Source organism: Ranitomeya variabilis, chromosome 5, assembly GCF_051348905.1.
Source record: "Ranitomeya variabilis isolate aRanVar5 chromosome 5, aRanVar5.hap1, whole genome shotgun sequence".
Taxonomy (NCBI): domain Eukaryota; kingdom Metazoa; phylum Chordata; class Amphibia; order Anura; family Dendrobatidae; genus Ranitomeya; species Ranitomeya variabilis.
This window is the reverse complement of record NC_135236.1, coordinates 123809602-123830056: the sequence shown is the minus strand read 5'-3', so window position 1 is coordinate 123830056 and position 20455 is coordinate 123809602. Positions and strand designations below refer to the sequence as shown.

Sequence of the window (20455 nt, the reverse complement as noted above, 5' to 3'; positions counted from 1 at the left end):
TGGAGATATTTCTGCTTAGCTTAACAAATAATGCAAACAATAAAAAAAAAGAAATAAAAAGTAATGCATGGTAAAAAAAAAAAAGGTTCTAGTAACCACTTCATAGGGATGGTATGATGAAAAGGGGGCGGTAGAGAGGGACAGATGAAAGACAGGGAACGCAAAGAGAGTGTGGGAAGGACAAGGGATAGGAGGCAGTGCAAAAGGAGGGGAGATTTGGGTGCAGGAGGAGGGTCTGTGAACTTGAGAGCCCTAGACAAGAAACAGATGACAAGAGACAAAAGAGTTGGAGAATCTCCTGGATGTGGGATACATTGTGTCACCAGAGGCCAGAGCAGATACCCAGATGTATTGCCCCAGGAGACAGGGACGTAGCAGGCAATGATCCCTCCTATTGTCCACTACAAACCCCAGCCATCACATCACCCTCCCAGAGAGCACATGTAGAAATAGCAGGTCACAAAGGACACCAAACCCTGGACCCCTGCCTCCTGGACCACCACAGTAGCATGCTGCCCCCAAACCTCCAGAGATAAGTCCACCTATCTGCTGACCCAAGATGCGGCTCCTTCTCATTCTTCTCTGCTGGGCTGTGCAAGAGGCCACCTCACTGATCTCAGGTCAGTATTTCGGTAACGTTTCTATTAATTCCTCCTGCGGACGCTTGGAGTGTCAGCTCTTCGGGCAAGAATGGGAAAGTACCGCATGGGGGGGTATAAATAGTAAGAGAAGCCGGAACCTTGGTGTCAGGTGGAATGGAATAATGAGGAGTAGTAATGGTAAGAGCCATGGTGGATGGACATACCAGTGGGGCAACCTGTGCGGCCGCTCCGCCGGGGCCCTGGAGGTAAAGGGCCCGCTTCTACCTCCAAAGCAGGAGGAACTGTGCATCATGAGGCTGCCAAGGGCCCATTTATTGTCCTTGCCCAGGGGTCCTCTGCTGTCTGTGTTCAGCAAAGGGTTAAGCGTGAGCAGGGTCTCCTTGTACATAATGGCTCTGCCCACACACTGCTGGGGACTGTACTCCCTTAACCCTATCCGCTATCATCGCCTGCAGAAAACCTGCCTTGTTCCGAAGCAATACTTCAGAAAAGTCATTTATACTGGGAGACGTTGTGAAGCGATGGAACGATAACAGCAGAACTGATACAATTGGTAAAACTGAGGATGTTCTTCAAGATTTCCCCGAATGCTTCCTTTTCATTGTTTTTATTTTCACTGATATTTTTGTGCATAAATGTTCCGTTCTTCGTAGAAGATCTGTGCGTCTAGATCTGATCTCACATTAGTGCGGGTAATCCCAGCCATGGACTTTCCAAACAGAAAATGTTCCAAGCTGCGGTGAAACGGCATGTCCCAGCGGATTGGGGGTCAGTGATGTGGTGGGAGATATACCGTATATAGGAGTGGTGAGTGTAATTGTCATATTCTGTATACAGTATATACCGTCTGCCCTCGGTCCTCCACGTTATGGCGGAGTAAGATGGGGGTCTGTGTTCCGTCATTTTGTCTGTACAGAACACCTGTAAATCTTATTAATGTGTTTACCTAGTGACATATCATAGTGACGTCCCAGCGGCTGTGGGACCATTGCAGGGTACAGATCCACAGGCAATGATATATCATGGAGTCTCTTCCTGCCGGAGCAATGCCTATAGAATTTATCTGCTATTAGCTGAAGCCAGCTCTTCTGCAGGGGGACTACCCGCAGATACCAGATTGTATGGGCATCCATTGTGGGCACCTGTATCATGCCAGCATGCTTTACTGAGCAAGCTGCTACTCCTCAAGTATCATCTGATTGATGCACTACTGGTGTGACACTACACTACTAGGCTCTGATAGCAGGAATGGCAATCTGAGCTGGCATTGTTGAAAGGGAATCTGTCACCAGGATTTTGCTACCTCATCTGAGAGCAGCATAATGTAGGGAAAGAGACCCTGAGTCCGACGATGTATCATTTAGATTAATGGGTGCCACAGATGTGACACAATGAGAGTTTTTAGATGTAGACTATAGCAGAGCTCGGAGAGCTAACCCGGCCCACACCAGGCTCTGTATGTACAGTGCCTTGCGAAAGTATTCCAGCCCCCTGGAAATTTTCAACCTTTTCCCACATATCATGCTTCAACCATAATGATACCAAATGTAAATTTTTGGTGAAGAATCAACAAGTGGAACACAATTGTGAAGTTGAACGAAATGTATTGGTTATTTTAAATTTTTGTGGAAATTCAAAAACTGAAAAGAGTGTCGTGCAATATTATTCGGCCCCTTTAACTTAATACTTTGTTGCGCCACCTTTTGCTGCGATTACAGCTGCAAGTCGCTTGGGGTATGTCTCTATCAGTTTTGTACATCGAGAGACTGAAATTCTTGCCCATTCTTCCTTGGCAAACAGCTCGAGCTCAGTGAGGTTTGATGGAGATCGTTTGTGAACAGCAGTTTTCAGCTCTTTCCACAGATTCTCGATTGGATTGAGGTCTGGACTTTGACTGGGTCATTCTAACACCTGGATACGTTTATTTGTGAACCATTCCATTGTAGATTTTGTTTTATGTTTGGGATCATTGTCTTGTTGGAAGACAAATCTCCATCCCAGTCTCAGGTCTTTTGCAGACTCCAACAGGTTTTCTTCGAGAATGGTCCTGTATTTGGCTCCATCCATCTTCCCATCACACACCACAGACCAAATCTCCAAATGCCTCTACGAACACTGAATCCTCCATTCCTTCACCAGGCAGTACAGGACTTAACACTGGCAATCTAAATTGCCAGAGGCAGGTATATATAGGAGAGGGGAATGGCTGATACTGCGCAGCTGAGATCATCCAAGCTGAACAGTTTAACCCCTTCACTGCTGAAAGAAATTTGCACTGTTTAATATGAAGGTGAAGTGCTTCTATTCAGTACGGGAGTACGAGAACTCAGACGCTGCTGTCTTCTGTCCCCTCTCTGTCATGGTAAACCAGTGAAAAGCACTTCATTGGCACCCTAATACAATTTTTAATTATTCCTGTTTTATACCTAAGTGACACATGTACGTGTTTAAAAGTAATGTTAACGTTCCCTGCCTGTCTTTAGCAGACTAGTCTGGGACCATTGTCAATCACTGCTACAGTGCGTTGGGATCAGTCCTTCTTCTCATCCTCTCTATGCTCAGTACACGCCGGGATGTCAGTCACATGGCTGTGGGCATAAACCCAGCGCGCTGTGGCAATGATCACCGATTGTCCCACACAAGTACGCACACATGCGCACATACACACACATAATTTAGGTTTAACACAGTGATCATTAAAAACTATACTAGAAAACTGATAAAGTGCTCCTATTACACTGGTCTACAAAAAAAAAAAAAAAATTCTGGCATGGACTTTAAGAACAGTTTTAGACTAATTTGAGGGTGCTGAATTCAAATCTGATCTTATCATTTCTCTATCACATCACGTTTTTGCGCTACAGGTATACAGCCCATTTTCAAGATTTCCATGATAAATATAAGTAGTGTACGAAAAGTGCCGGTTTATACGGTTCACTAAGGTAAATTTGGTTTTCATGTAGTCTCCCAATAAATGTGAGAATATCTTTGTTTTCTTTGAACATGTGGAGCGCCCCCAGACGCAGGGCCGCGGGGTACTCGGTACCGGGCCTCTCGGTCTCAGTTCTGGGATTGTCACGGTGGCTAGACCCGGTCCGTGACCCTGCTAAGGGGCGTCCAATGAAAGATGTGATGGTGGTGCGTGGTGCAGGTCTTGATGAATAATGAGGACACAGGGTTGCAGTCTCTTTACCTCTTTACTGAAGGCTTCAAGGTCCTCAATCCAGAGTACGGTTAACAGGGCTGTCTGAGACCGGCCGGTCCGATGGCACCTCCAGAGTTCCCTTTGCAGGTGGAAATCTGTGCCTACCTTCTAGCGCCTGTGTGTTGTAGTCCTTCCCTGCTGAGCACCATGGGATAGTCCTCACAACTGTTGTGTCTGTTTCTGATGTTCTTTCCCACAACTTATGTCTATTCTGATGTTCTTCTCCGTCCCCCAGATGATATGGATAGGACGCACCCGTATGACGGGTAGGCCTGGAGTTCTTCCGGGACCCTAGTGACGCCCCTCTCCCACAGTTGCCCCCTATGTCTGCTTAGGTGATTTAGGTGAGACAGCCAACCTATAATTAACTGTCCTGCCGTTGGTTTGAAGTAATGCTTGGAACTTAATACTTCCTCGGCGTTCCGGCCACCGGCTACGCGCCTCAAAAGGATGTTGCCTCGATCTTACAGCACGACTCCTACTGGTGTTATCTCCTTTTTGCTTTGATCTCGTTTCTCACTCTCCACAATAAACCTCGCTTCTTGTCCTTTCTTGAGATACCGCCGCGATGTAGTGCAGGCGTGGTTCCTTAACGTTCTTTCCTGTTCACTAGGCCTCTGTCAGGATCCCACCCCTGACAGGGACCCCCCTGAATCTTCCCCTGCAACACCCTCTGCCACAGGATGTTGCCTGGTTCCAACCCAGTCAGCTTCTGACTAACTTTCTATCCAACCCCCAGTTTTACCAAATTGTGAGGAGTGGCCTAATACATAGCGCCCTTAGCTCCCCCTGGAGGCCAGACTATGAAGTGTATTGGTGTCTGTGATACCTGGTCAGGTGAACTCCTTCAGTGCCATTCAGACGTACCATCACTCCCCTTAGTGGCGGAGCATCAGTACTGCAACGACCAGGACTCTGGGGCGCTGCACTCCCCCCCGGTTAAATCCAGTACTCCCGGACTGGGAAGAAAACAACAATACATGTCAGCAAAAGACATACAAATTTTGGAAATGCAATAAACAAGTAAATTTGAACAGAGCTTCCCTTTATGGGAGGTGAGGACACTTGAACGTTACAAACATGGTTAAATATCTTAAATAACACACTATAAATAACTCCTATTACCTAACCGGGTATTCTACTGAGTGCAAATGCTGAACAATAATTTAACTTTGCCTCTAAGGACGTGTAAGCTGAATCCACTAAAGGCCTATGATAAAACTTCTAAAATATAAATTAACTTTTCTTCATTTTTCTCTTTTAAGTGCAATATTTTCTTTTTATTCTCTGATTTGTCTTATGCAGGACCGCCTATCTGCCCAGGCCTACTGCCTCTTTCTTAGTACAGGATCACTGAGCCATCTCTTTATGGCTCCTAAGAGGACTCACCCACTAACCCCTACGGGTTCACTTTCCTGTCCTCAGTCTCTAACACATTATTAAACATTTTCTATAATTAACTATCTAGCTACATATAACTTTTCTATGTAAAACATTTCTATTTATTCTTCTTTAAGGCAACGTTATATATTGAATACCACTGGTGAACATTCCCTTTAAGAGGGAACCAAGTCTCTTTGAGGTAGTGCAACTACTCATGTTGCAAGTCCGTGTAAGGCAGGAACTCCAATGCTGTTTCCAGGAACAGTTTCTTCGCAAAAGAGTTCTCTCTCTTGTAAAACCAGTAGAGGGCACCCTTAAGAGGGAGCAAACTATTTACAGAGCAGTTTGTGAACCATTCACCGTCCATGATTCGGTAGTCTTTAAAACAGTGGTAAACAAAACAAAAAGGCAAAATAGGGATCCCGGGTCAACTAAGGGATCCCTTTAAGAGATAACGCTGGTCGGGTTATAGCAGCAGAAAAACACAAAAAGACAAACAGTTAACTATTTACAATACGCAGAGCTTTAGGGCTTCATCCTTACTGATCAGGGGGTGGCCTCCTCCTAGGCCTTACCTGGCAAGTGGCCCTCTGTGGTTTGGGAGAGCCCAGTCCCCGACCAGGCAACAGTGGCGCCCCCTCCTGAGCTACCCGTCTCGGCCGAGAACGGGCGCGACCCACAGGCACACGGTGGGTCGGGACATTCTTATGATCCGCAGCGGTGGGTCCTGCTACCTGTTCCGCAGCGGGTTCGACCTCCGGAGTCCCAGCAGCAACCTGGAAAGTGGCACACCGCTGAACGCCCCGGGCCATCCAGCCGGCCTCCCTCCGCCACCGGGTATAGGTCACAGCGTCTCCGGGTTCCAAATCGCGGTCCTCGTCGTACTTCCCACCGCAAGGCTCCACTTCCCTCCAGTCAACGTGGACCTGCAGCGGTTCTCCAATCTCCAGGATAACTCCCCTTCCTTCCCGGGAGTTGAAGAAAACCACCACACCCCAGTGCGACGGTGGAACCTCTGTAGCACCTGTCAGGTCAACCTGGGCCGCGGGTTGGGGCCTATTCCTCCACGCTGTCATCAAGTGCCGCAGGTGCTCCGCCACCGGCAGGATTATCAGGCCCTGCGTCTGCAGCTCACGCTCTGCCGCGGTCGGGATGGATAGGACGGGGGACACCGGAGACAGGCAGATTTCCGCAGGCTGACCCAACCGGGAGATCACACGGTTGTCGGCCTCCCGGCGGCGTGCTAACCGCCGGGCCTCAGCTGCAGCCACCCACTCCTCAGATGGTGGCCAGTTGAGTCCTTCCGGCGGTGACTCCGTGAGGGCCAGTCCCTGCAGCGATGGCGAATCCAGGGCTGTTACGGGTGACGTGGCATTGTGCTGGGTCGGGTCGTCCCCATGCGGTGCTTCCGACGTCGCCATCTTTGCTTCCTCCTCAGTGTCTCCTTCCCGCGCTCTCTTTCGGGGGCGGTCCCGTCTCCATTGCCCCCACCCTCCACAGAGGATGAGAAGGCGGACCTCAGCCGCTGACGGACACGTCCTCAGGACGCATAAACACTTAGACTGGGCGGCCATTGTCTTTCGTGCACTTCAGCTTGTCTACGCCCACTTCCACGCCATTCTTCTTCTCCTTCGCTCCCCTTAGCGCTGCAATGGCGGTGGCTTTGGCGGGAACTTCTGGCGCAAGCAGCAATACACAGTCTTTGCAATAAGTCACAGTTCAAACACAATAAATCACAGTTCCAAGGCACACATGACCTGATTCTTCAGGCTTAAGTAGATCCTGTTCGTGATGCCAAGTTTGGAGCACCCCCAGACGCAGGGCCGCGGGGTACTCAGTACCGGGCCTCTCGGTCTCAGTTCTGGGGTTGTCACGGTGGCTAGACCCGGTCCGTGACCCTGCTAAGGGGCGTCCAATGAAAGATGTGATGATGGTGGTGCGTGGTGCAGGCCGCGATGAATAATGAGGACACAGGGTTGCAGTCTCTTTACCTCTTTACTGAAGGCTTCAAGGTCCTCAATCCAGAGTACGGTTAACAGGGCTGTCTGAGACCGGCCGGTCTGATGGCACCTCCAGAGTTCCCTTTGCAGGTGGAAATCTGTGCCTACCTTCTAGCGCCTGTGTGTTGTAGTCCTTCCCTGCTGAGCACCATGGGATAGTCCTCACAACTGTTGTGTCTGTTTCTGATGTTCTTTCCCACAACTTATGTCTATTCTGATGTTCTTCTCCGTCCCCCAGATGATATGGATAGGACGCACCCGTATGACGGGTAGGCCTGGAGTTCTTCCGGGACCCTAGTGACGCCCCTCTCCCACAGTTGCCCCCTATGTCTGCTTAGGTGATTTAGGTGAGACAGCCAACCTATAATTAACTGTCCTGTCGTTGGTTTGAAGTAATGCTTGGAACTTAATACTTCCTCGGCGTTCCGGCCACCGGCTACGTGCCTCAATAGGATGTTGCCTCGATCTTACAGCACGACTCCTATTGGTGTTATCTCCTTTTTGCTTTGATCTCGTTTCTCACTCTCCACAATAAACCTCGCTTCTTGACCTTTCTTGAGATACCGCCGCGATGTAGTGCAGGCGCGGTTCCTTAACGTTCTTTCCTGTTCGCTAGGCCTCTGTCAGGATCCCACCCCTGACAGGGACCCCCCTGAATCTTCCCCTGCAACACCCTCTGCCACAGGATGTTGCCTGGTTCCAACCCAGTCAGCTTCTGACTAACTTTCTATCCAACCCCCAGTTTTACCAAATTGTGAGGAGTGGCCTAATACATAGCGCCCTTAGCTCCCCCTGGAGGCCAGACTATGAAGTGTATTGGTGTCTGTGATACCTGGTCAGGTGAACTCCTTCAGTGCCATTCAGACGTACCATCACTCCCCTTAGTGGGGGAGCATCAGTACTGCAACGACCAGGACTCTGGGGCGCTGCACATGCATAATTCCCATTTGTTATGATAACACCCTTGTTTTCTGTGCTACTGGGACAGTAGAGCTACAGCAGAGCATTGGGTGAAAACTGAATGGCCTCAGCGACAGAGTTTGGCATCTGGCGATAAGAATGTCATCCATGATCCTCTAGTGGATAGGAAGGACATTGTCTTTCCTCCCTTACACATAAAACTTGGATTGATGAAGCAGTTCGTCAAAGCTCTCAATCACAGTGGAGAATGCTTTAACTATATATGTTCGACTTTTCCTGGTCTTAGTGAAGAGAAGAAAAAGGCTGGAATATTTGATGGACCTCAAATAAGAACACTTATGAGAGACCCAAATTTTATCACATCAATGAATGAGACAGAAGAAAGAGCTTGGAATGCATTTTGTAATGTGGTGCAGAAATTTCTAGGGAATAAGAAAGCAGACAACTATGAAGGGATTGTGGAAGAGCTACTAATGAGTCTGCGAAATCTTGGATGTAGAATGAGTATCAAGATTCACTATTTACACAGCCATTTGGACTTTTTTCCAGAGAACCTTGGGGATGTGAGCGAGCAACAAGGGGAGCGTTTTCATCAGGACATTAAAACAATGGAAGAACGGTATCAAGGCCGGTGGGACTCACATATGATGGCTGACTATTGCTGGAGCTTGATGAGAGACAACCCAGAAGCCGTACATCACAGATCAGCCAAGAAAAGAAAGTTCAAATAACTGCCATTTGTCATTCATCTGTGTGCCATATATATGTGTTTTTATATTTTGTAGTTTAATTCTGTAAGTATATTTGATTTGCTGTACATAGACTTTGTAATCTTTGTTATTCCTTGATTAAAAATATACAATGTAGTTTTGAAAATCATGTGTTTTTATCATAAAACATTAGATAGGAGTAATTTTCATCAAAAATTGAAAATATCTCAAAATCCTGATGTGATAGCCAAAACGGAGTTCATATTCGTAATCAGCAGCCAAAATTGACTTAAAATATGTTTTAAAACCTTTTGCCAGAAAAATTGCGTTGACCAGTGTTATCATCTAGAGGTATATCCTGCCGTCAGGTTTCCTTTAAATTCTGCATTTGGTTAAAATCTATTTCATAGAATAGTAGCTAGCATGGGTGTGTACTAATAGTAGTACTGCAGTCCTTAGGCCTCCTAAAGAAGTCTACTTGTTTCTTGTATGTAAAAAAAAATTGAACAAAGTTTCAGCAGTTTTCTGGATCAGATTTTTATCAGTGTTTCGTCCACAGGTTAACTTTTAGGCCACGTTCAGTATTTGGTCAGTATTTTACCTCAGTATTTGTAAGCCAAAACCAGGAGTGGAACAATCAGAGGAAAAGTATAATAGAAACACGTCACCACTTCAGGATTTATCACCCACTCCTGGTTTTAGCTTACAAATACTGAGGTAAAATAGTGACCAAATACTGACAGTGTGAACAGTGTGTCATCAGTTTTTGTCGTATGCAAAAAATATCTGATGGAAGTTTCTCAATCTTGCTCTATCAGTCAGTGAAGAGCAGACACTGGGATGCAGTGAGGAGGATGGTATCCATGTGCAGTTGGAGTTTTTTCACAGACCCATAGATTTGAATGTGTGATTCTGATCCGTCACTTGGATGAAAGTTGTCGACGCCTCTGTTTTATTTTTAGAAGACACTCGGTCCACAAAAAAACAAGGACAAGACAACAGCCCCATAGGCTATTAATGTGTATGTGTTCTATCACTGAAACACACAGAATGAGGCCTTAGTTTGTATTTATATTAAATGCTGATCTTCAAAGCTGGACTTAACATCACATAAAAGACAAAACAAAACTTAAAGGGACCTACTCCTGCTGGTATTGTTATTTTTGGACTTCGGGAATATCTGGTCTGGGAGTGGAAGTAATACAAGATAAAGAAGTCTAGTGGGAAAAAGTAGCAAGAAATCAGGCGTGTCCAATATATACAGAAGAAAATTATAGTTTTTAGGTTGTACTTTTTAAATAGAAAAGAAAAATTGGAATATGAAAACTTTAGTGTGAGCCTTATCAGTGCTTTTATTATATAGCACGTGTGTAGTATGAACCCACAGTATACATTAAGGGCTCATGCAGACTTTCGCGGATCTCGGTCCGATCATGGGCAGCAATGTATGGACTGGCCGCAGCTCTCCAGACCCAAGCGTGAGAGTCTTATAGAAATAGATGACCCTCGACCAGTCCGCACATTGCGGCCCATGATCGGAAAGAGGATCACAGACGTCTGCATGAGCCCTTACGCAGTTTTCAGGTGGCCAAGATGCAGGTGTATTTTAAAGTTTGTATTACAGCCATAACAACTGTTTCTGGTGCAAAAGGGTTAAAAAGCTCTCCTCCTCCCATCAAAGTTTTTATCCTCTTTATATTGCAGTCATCATATTATATAGCACTGTGTACCTACAATTGCTCATTTCACCTTACTACCCAGATAATTCTTCTCTTTCCTCTGCTCTATGTAGAACAGGAAGTCTCTTGTCCCTGCATTTATCATCCAATTCTTCATCTCCTGACCCAGTTACTACCCCATTCCCCCGCCAGGGACTTTTGCAGTGACTCATGATTCATACAGGGAAAATTGACCTCCTGTTTCTACATAGAGCTTAGAAGGATGTGATGTCATAGACCTAATGAAGAAGAGAAGAATTAGCTGGATCGAAGTGAGCAATTATAAGTGAGAACGCTTCTTTAAAAGGGGTTTGCGAAGTCCAATGGACATACAGAACACATGTATATAAATCACGCAGCAAACATGTTGTCATCATAATCTTATTGTTGTCATTATTTATAATTTTACATCAGTCGTCCCCATTTTCTTTGTTTTTACGCTATTATACATTTGCGTATGTACTAGGTATTATTGTACAGAAGTGCGATTATGAAGTGAGCCACTGTGGTTATCAATGAGACTCGTGCAGGTGGTAAAGCCCTTTAATATTGCAGGGTCTTTGTACTTACTGATGGATCTGTAAATGCACTGATTCAAATTCCAGCAAGGCTAGATCTATACAAAAGCCTCTTGTCCGCAGCAGTGGGAGGGAAATTAAATGATGATGTCAGCTGCAGCAGAAATGCAAGCAAAGACTATAGAAATCTTGACAAAGAATTTACTTACTCATTTTTTTAAGCACATTGTTAAATATGGGCAGATATTCATTTTTCATGGCTGTAAACACAAAAAACCTTTATTATTCAGATTTAGGGTTTTCTGCACATGGGATTGCTTGCACTAGAGTCTTGCATGGACCTTTAGGTACTAGTGCAGAAATATGAGGCCTTCCTGAGGCTAATAGTGGTGTATGAAGTCTGTGTTACAGTAGGGGTCCATAGAATTATATGAATACCATATTATGCATCTGTAGCACACCATAATACAGCCAAGTAAATGATCCCTGACTTTTATTATCTCCACTATGTGACTTGTGCTGCTGTTTTAAAGGGAATCTGACATCATTTTTTGGTACCCCATCTGAGAACAGCATGATGTAGGGGCAGAGACCTGGATTCCAGTAATGTATCACTTACTGGCAGCTTGCTATAGTTTGAAAAAGTTACAGTTTTATCTGCTGATGATTTACCAGATCTTTTAATGAGGAAACTCTGTATAACTCAGCTCCCACCACTGACTGACAGCTTTCTGTGTACACTTTGCATAGGCAGAAAACTCCCAATCAATGGTGAGGGTGGTGTTATATACAATTTGTGACTATGGAGGACTACAGGTTTCCTAGTCCTCTAGTGATAATCTCCTGTGATAAAATGCAGCAAGTAGCCCAGTAACTGACACATCACTTAAATTATGGTCTCTATCTCTACATTATCCTGCTCTCAGATTAGGTGGCAAAAATCTGAGATTCTCTTTAATGAATTTAGCATGTTACTCCTGCATACTCTGGATCAAGACTGGTATACAAAACACTAATCCCTGTTTTCTCTGCTGCAGATCTACCAGTTCTCTAAATTCTGAGCTCTATATAACCCTGCACACGCCACTGATTGGCAGCTTTCTGTGTAAACTGTGCATAGGCAGAAATCGGCAAATCAGTGGTGGGGGCGGGGTTATACAGAGCTCATGAATATGGAGGACTACCTGGCTGAATGTTTACTAGTACTCCAGTAATAATCGCCTGCTGTTAGCACAGTGACTTTATGAAAACTACACCAAGCAGCCAAGTAAGTTACACATCACTGGAGTCAGGTTCTCAGCCCCTACATCATGCTGCTCTCAGATTAGGTGGTAAAAACCCAGTGACATATTCCCTTTAAGGGAATTTGCCATCAGATTCATACTGGTTTGTAAAGTGCTGCGCAATATGTTGGTGATATAGAAATAAAACTATCATTATGCTGAGTTTGAGAGTAAACATATTTGTAAAGTCGGTCAGGGATGATGACCCCGATTCATCATTTGCATTTTTAAGTCACTTTTAATTTTTGTGTTGTATTATGCATTGTTGTTTTTAGTGACAAATTCTTCAAAATGGCGCACACAGTTCTTGAATTTTACTCTAAGTTAAAAATGGTCTTTAACCTTTTTTGCTTCTTTTTAGGCTGGAGTCAGACAAGTGTCTAGCATCATATGTGATATGGTAATGACCCTCGGCTCTTGCTCTGCTGGAAGCGGGAGCCGAGTGTCATGTGTCTGTGCTCTGAGCCGCTCACATGAGAGGATTGCAGCACAGGTGCGGAGGAGACGGAAAAAGTCATTTCTCCATTTCCTGTCTCAGAGTATATCGGACTGCACTGGGATGACATCTGAGTGCAGTCCGATGTTTCACACGCACCCATAGACTGGTATAGGTGCGAGTGAGCCGGGTTTTTCTGCCAATCGAAGCATGAGAAAATAATCATTCTTCTGGTACTATCCGATAAAACGTCAGCCAGCACTCGGCCGTGTTATACGCCAGTGTGAGTCAGAACTTAGCGGAAAAAGTTGCACATGTTAGAAAAGGTGCAAAAACTATGCTCAAATAACTGGGAATATAAACACATTCCAGGTGGGAACTGAGTTACATGTACAACAAATTTTGCCCCCAAAAAGTCACAATTGATAAATCAGTCAAAAAAGAATTAAAAGCAAATAAGTGAAAAATATCAAAAACTAGGCGAAAAAAGACGCAAATTCAACAATTAAATGGGGCATATGTGTGTTGGCTGACTAGTCTGAGGCAGGTCCTGGGATGGCTTCTCACTGTGCTGCTGAATTGACTGACTGGTCTATTATTATTATTATTATTATTTACTATTATAGCGCCATTTATTCCATGGCGCTTTACATGTGAGGAGGGGTATACATAATAAAAACAGGTACAATAATCTTGAACAATACAATATCCCTGTGTCACTCTTTGTGACTGGCAACTGCCGAATTGTGACAGAGTGATTCCCCTGTGCTCCTTACGCGGGTGGGCGGTCATGTGACTGAGTGTATGCGATTCTCAGACTGGCAGTCACATGCTGATTGGACGGTTCTCCTCTAGTATGGCGCCCCACAATGCCTCTCCACACAGTACACGTCTCCATCCAGTAAGCATTCGCCTGCACATTTTGCAACTTCTGTTCCCCCTAAAGTGCATTCCCCAGACAGTATAATGCCCCCACAGTGCCCCTAATACAGTATGGTGCTCCCTATACAGTATGATGCTAACAGTATGTCCACAATACGGTATGATACCCATGTAGTGGCCCCCAATACAGTATGATGTTCCCATTATGCCGACTAACATATTCTGATAGCCACATTGTACCCCGCAATACAGAATGATGCCCCCCACACATTCTGATGCCCCCAATACAGAATAATTCAGCTACAGCGCCCCTCGATACAGTATAGTTCCCTTCCTCTCATCAGAGAAAAATATACTGATACAGCAAAAAATGCTCATGTAGTCTTGTTTGTACGTTGCTCTGGCCCAGTCTGTGCCGTATTCAGACTGAACCTCAGCAGGCGCCATGTAGTGACACCATAATGTCTGCTGTGCCAGCCCCCCAGATTGAATGGTGGAGCAAGGAGCTATGTGGGAGCAGGGCTGTGCGGCAGTAGGCACCTTGGCTCATGGGCCCCATAATGGCCGTGTATTCTGTCATGGGGAGTATTTATTAAAATCTTTCCTAGGTTGTATTATTAGTGTGCACTGAGCTAAAATCTAAAACTGAAGAAACTAATATAAAATCCAATACTTTATTGGCAAGAATGGCAACCAAGCCAAGATCCCGGGCCCACTACAGTATGGGCCACACGTGTGTTTCCAAGTTTTCTTCTATACAGCCGACTCTAGGAACAAACCTGGCTGCATCGGTCTCTGTGTACATGTCTAGTCCCGTATGGGCCAGCTAGCCCTCCGTTCAGCTACGGTGCCATATGGCTATCAGTTTCCACTGGCAGGACTGTTACTAGACATTGTAATATAACCAGCACACACATGGGTCTGTGGACATCTTAGAAGTTTCACCCCTTATTCCCAATATTTCTGCCATATACATGGTGCACAGTATAGAAAATAGTTTACTAATGTATTCAGATCGAGGACCCCATAACTACAAGGGGGTCATATAGCTATAGCTACGGCTTTAGGGCCTCAAGGTTTATGCCAGGTTCATACGAGCGTATGCAAAATCATATATTTCACATCCCCAAAAAAAATATTTTTTTCATCCATATAACATCCAATTTTTACATTAGAAAAATTGCCTCCAAGACTTCTCCCGAATATCACCCATCCTCTGGAATTCTGTGCCCCAACACGTCCAGTTATCCACCACATTTGGATCCTTCAAAAGAAACCTGAAAACCCATCTCTTCACAGAAGCTTACAGCCTGTAATGACCACACAGCCTCCTCAACACCATCGGAGCTACTACATCCCCCGACCTACTGTCTCCTCCACAATCCTGTAGAATGTAAGCCCGCAAGGGCAGGGTCCTCTTCCCTCTGTATCAGTCTGATATTGTTAGTTTTGTTTACTGTAAGTGATATTTGTATTTTGATGTAACCCCGTCTCATGTACAGCACCATGGAATCAATGGTGCTATATAAATAAATAAACAAATAATAATAATAATAATAATAATAAATAATAACAGACAAATACAGTTTCCAATCTTTGTATTTGTAATGTATCAGTAAAAGCACATGAGGTACAGATGGTAACGGACACACGGGTTACATACGGATGACCATAGTCATTTCTTGGACTTAAATAAGCGGTTTTGCATACGCTCGTGTGAACAGTCTTATGCTGCTTTTTCAGTCTCTCACCACTTGGTGATCGAGACAGATTTCATTTTGCTAAGGGTCCTGCAAATTCTAGATACACCCCTGGTCACTTATGAGGGAATGGTAACACATATAGGGAATCTGCCAGCTCCAACCTCTGCCCTCCCGCCCCAAAATATTTGTATGGTTCTCTGAAAGATAATGTAAAGCATACCATTACTTCCAGTCTATTGCTGCCGGACTGAAAAAATACTGTTGTAATTCATATGTAAAGGAGGCTTAAGTGCTCTAGGATTGTCAAAGCACTTCCCAAGTCTTTGCCTCCTAGGCTCTATTCCAGCCAAACCCCACCTTCCTCTGCTTGACTGACAGCTCACTGGTCTGACTTCACAGTCAGTAAGCTATAAGTTAAGCAGAGAAAGGTGGGGACTGGTGGGAAATAGAGCAAGGGAGACTTTGGCTCAAGGAGTGCTTTGACACTCCCAAAGCACTTAGTAATTCTTATATTTAGGGTAAGTTCACACTAGGCATTTTTTAATGCATTTTTAATGAAAATTTTCAGCTGCCTTTTAGAGTTCCAATTTCAGAAATCTCATGCACACAGCTTGTTGTTTTTTTTGTCATTGGTATTTTGTGCTTTGCATGTATTTTTGCACAATAGGGTATGTCACTTCTTTCATGTTTTTTCAGCGTTTTTCACCCATTGACAAGAATGGTTGGTGAAAATCTGCAGCAAAAATGCAGGTGGAACGCCCGCCAGGGCTGTGGGGTACTCGGTACCAGGTCCGGGCGCCCATGTAAAAGGGGTTTTGAATAAAGTTTGTGTTTGTGATGCCATCTGTGGTATTTGGTCAGAGAGGACCGATGCTGCTTAAAGGGGTCCTCTGGGGTGATGTTATGGCAGCTAAGATGGTATAACTTCCCACAGGTGAAGTTGAGGGCTCCCGGTGTGTAGATGAAGGTGGTGGGTGGTGCAGTAAGAAAACGGAAGACACAGGTTTGCAGTCTCTTTTCCTGGTTTACTAAAGACTTCAGGCAGCCACAGTTCAGGGTACCAGATCACAGGTACAGGCAGAGTCAAGCCAGCTTGGAAGCGAGTTCAGAGTCCCCTTTACCAGGTGGAGTTAGAAGCCTTCCTACCAGCGCTATTGTGTAGTCCCTTGCTGTCTATGGCTTCTGTCAAGGTCCTCACTGTTCTCTCTGTCCTCCTTAAAGGGTAGGACACTAACCCGTATGACAGGTGGCTCGAGCCTTTTTACAGGGTCTCTATCACGACCCGGGCTCTATGCGCCCCTGTGTCTCCAGGTATTAGAGTGGATAGGTGACGTGTAGTTCAGCTGTCCTGCCAGTTTCTGCTGTGCCTCATGGAGTCCGACACAACCTCGGTCTTCTGGCTACCGGTATCTGTGCTCTGCAGGGAGTTAGCTCAGTCGCAGCTATTCTCCCCAGTTCTTCGCTCTCCTCCACGCTCACTACAATGCGTTCTTCCTTCTGTAATATCTCTATCCAGGGGCTGCAGCACTTCTCGTGGCTGCACGGCCTCTCAGCTTCCTTCTCTGCCTCAGACTGCTCCAGTCTGCTGTCTGGCACTCTCTGACTCTCTTTCCCTCCAGACCAGAATATACAATATATATATATATATATATATATATATATATATATATATATATATATATATATATATATATATATATATATATATATACAGGAGAGCCACCCATAAGCTGGATCAGAGGTCCCCCTTCTGGCCTGGAGTGTGAACATGCTGTATGCTTGTGTTACATGATAAAGAAGATCTTCCCTTGCTTCCAAGCGTTACATCACTCTCCCTGTGAGGAAAGCAATGCCACTGTGACAACCAGGAAGTTGGGGTGTCACCCCCCCCCCCCCCCCCCCCCATGTTACAACCAGTACTCCCGGACTGGGAAAAGAAAACAACAATAACAGGTTAGGAAAAGACACACAAAAAGAATTTTGAATGCTCGTAAACAGGTATAAACATTGGCTTCCCTCTATGGGAGGAATTAATATTTAAACGTTACAGGAACATACAGTACAGATCAAAAGTTTGGACACACCTTCTCATTTAACGATTTTACTGTATTTTCATGACAATGAAAACTTGTACATTCGCACTGAAGGAATCAAAACTATGAATTAACACATGTGGAATTATATACTTAACAAAAAAGTGTGAAACAACTGAAATTATGTTTTATATTCTAGTAGCCACCTTTTGCTTTGATAACTGCTTTGCACACTCTTGGCATTCTCTTGATGAGCTTCAAGAGGTAGTCACTGGGAATGGTCTTCCAACAATCTTGAAGGAGTTCCCAGAGATGCTTAGCACTTGTTGGCCCTTTTGCCTTCACTCTGCGGTCTAGCTCACCCCAAACCATCTCGATTGGGTTCATGTCTGGTGAATGTGGAGGCCAGGTCATTTGGCGTAGCACCCATCACTCTCCTTCTTGGTCAAATAGCCCTTACACAGCCTGGAGGTGTGTTTGGGGTCATTGTCCTGTTGAAAAATAAATGATGGTCCAACTAAACGCAAACCGGATGGAATAGTGTTGTGAACTCTGTTTTTGGGCTCCCTCTTGTGGTCACAAGTGGTACTGTGTGAGTGCTGTCTTTGGGCTCCCTCTGGTGGCTCTTTGTGTCATTCTGCAGGTCTGAGGCTGGATCAGCTGTCTCGTTATGTTAGCTGGTTTCCTATTTAGCTCACCTGGACTATCAGTTGTTGCCTGCTGTCAATGTATTCAGTGCTATTTTGATCTCTCCTGCCTACCTTGGTTACCAGTCTCTCCAAGAGAAGCTAAGTTTTCTGTTTGTTCATTTTTTGATCATCAGCGTTCAATATGTTCCTTGGTTATTTATGTGTCCTTGTCCAGCTTGCTAATATGTGATTTCCTTGCTTGCTGGTAGCTCTAGGGGGCTGAGTTTCTCCCCTCACACCGTTAGTTGGTGTGGGGGTTCTTGAATTCTCAGCGTAGATATTTTGTATAGGGTTTTTTACTGACCGCACAGTTCCCTGCCTGTCTTCTGCTATCTAGTATTAGTGGGCCTCATTTGCTGAATCTGTTTTCATTTCTACGTTTTGTATTTTCCCCTTACCTCACCATTATTATTTGTTGGGGGCTTCCTATATCTTTGGGGTCATTTCTCTGAGGCAAGTGAGGTCTTACTTTCTCTATAGGGGTAGCCAGTTTCTCAGGCTGCGTCGAGACGTCCAGGAATTTAGGCACGTTCACCGGCTACCTTCAGTGTGTTTGGTTAGGATCAGATTTGCGGTCAGTCCAGTTACCACCTCCCTAGAGCTCGTTCTATGTTCAGTAACTTAGCTAGTTCATTATGTGATCCTCAGCCACTAAGGATCATAACAGTACAGCAGGCCAAAAAGTGTTTAATGCATCGCAGAAGTGGGATAAGAGAAGCCCTGAGTACAATTTATTTTTTATTTTTTCCTCTCCCTTTGCTGCAGTCTGTCCAGCTTCTCTCATCCCCTTAATCTCTGGGTGGCTTTGAGTTCAGCTGCAGACATGGATATTCAGAGTCTGACTTCTAGTGTGGATCATCTTGCTGCAAGGGTGCAAAGCATTCAGGATTTTGTTGTTCACAGTCCTATGTCTGAGCCAAAAGTACCTATTCCTGAGTTGTTTTCTGGAGATAGATCAAGGTTTCTGAATTTTAAGAATAATTGTAAATTATTTCTTTCTTTGAGACCTCGTTCCTCTGGTGATTCCGCTCAGCAAGTTAGAATTGTTATCTCCCTGTTACGTGGCGACCCTCAAGATTGGGCTTTCTCCCTGGCGCCAGGAGATCCTGCATTGCTGAATGTGGATGCATTTTTTCTGGCGCTTGGATTGCTTTATGAGGAACCTAATCTTGAGAACCGGGCAGAAAAGGCCTTGCTGGCTCTCTCTCAGGGCCAGGATGAAGCCGAGGTGTATTGTCAAAAATTTCGGAAATGGTCGGTGCTTACTCAATGGAATGAGTGTGCCCTTGCTGCAAATTTTAGAGAAGGTCTTTCTGAAGCCATTAAAAATGTTATGGTGGGGTTCCCCACGCCTGTAAGTCTGAATGACTCAATGGCTTTGGCCATTCAGATTGATCGGCGTTTGCGGGAGCGCAAATCTGCGCACCATCTGGCGGTGTTTTCTGAACAGAGACCTGAGTCTATGCAATGTGACCGAATTCTGACCAGAGTTGAGCGGCAAAATCATAGACGTCAAAATGGGTTGTGCTTTTACTGTGGTGATTCAACTCATGTTATCTCAGCATGCTCTAAGCGCTTTAAAAAAATCGCTAAAACTGTCACCGTTGGTACTATACAGCCTAAATTCATTTTATCTGTTACTTTAATTTGTTCTCTGTCATCTTACTCGGTTATGGCTTTTGTGGATTCAGGTGCTGCCCTGAACCTGATGGATTTGTCGTTTGCCAGGCGCTGTGGTTTTGTCCTGGAGCCTTTAGAATTCCCTATTCCACTGAGGGGAATTGATGCTACACCATTGGCTGAGAATAAGCCTCAGTATTGGACTCAAGTGACCATGTGCATGACTCCTGTACATCAGGAGGTGATTCGCTTTCTTGTGCTGCATAATTTGCATGATGTTGTCGTTTTGGGTCTGCCATGGCTGCAGGCTAATAATCCAGTGCTGGATTGGAAAGCTATGTCTGTTTCAAGTTGGGGTTGCCAGGGGATTCATGGCGATGCTCCTTTGGTGTCAATTGCTTCTTCCACTCCTTCTGAGGTCCCTGAGTTTTTGTCGGACTACCAGGATGTATTTGATGAGCCCAGATCCGGTGCCCTACCTCCTCATAGGGATTGTGATTGTGCTATAAATTTGATTCCTGGTAGTAAGTTCCCTAAGGGACGACTTTTTAATTTGTCTGTACCAGAACATGCCGCGATGCGGAGCTATATAAAGGAGTCTTTATAGAAGGGACATATTCGCCCGTCCTCCTCCCCTCTTGGTGCAGGATTCTTTTTTGTTGCCAAGAAGGATGGTTCTCTGAGACCTTGTATTGATTATCGTCTTCTAAATAAAATCACGGTGAAATTTCAGTATCCTTTGCCATTATTAT

General features: G+C 45.0%; 1 protein-coding gene across 2 annotated transcripts in view; it reads left to right on the top strand.

Moving 5' to 3' along the window:
* Positions 1-269: 269 nt before the first annotated feature.
* Positions 270-20455, top strand: part of ADAMTS7 (ADAM metallopeptidase with thrombospondin type 1 motif 7) — a 155045-nt gene continuing 134859 nt past the window's right edge. Inside the window, exon 1 of one of the 2 annotated variants that reach the window (XM_077263192.1) lies at positions 270-620. In XM_077263192.1, coding sequence (XP_077119307.1) covers positions 560-620 — 61 coding nt within the window. In that variant the 5' untranslated portion in view covers positions 270-559. The remainder of the gene's footprint in view (positions 621-20455) is intronic. The other variant, XM_077263193.1, reaches the window with a different exon arrangement.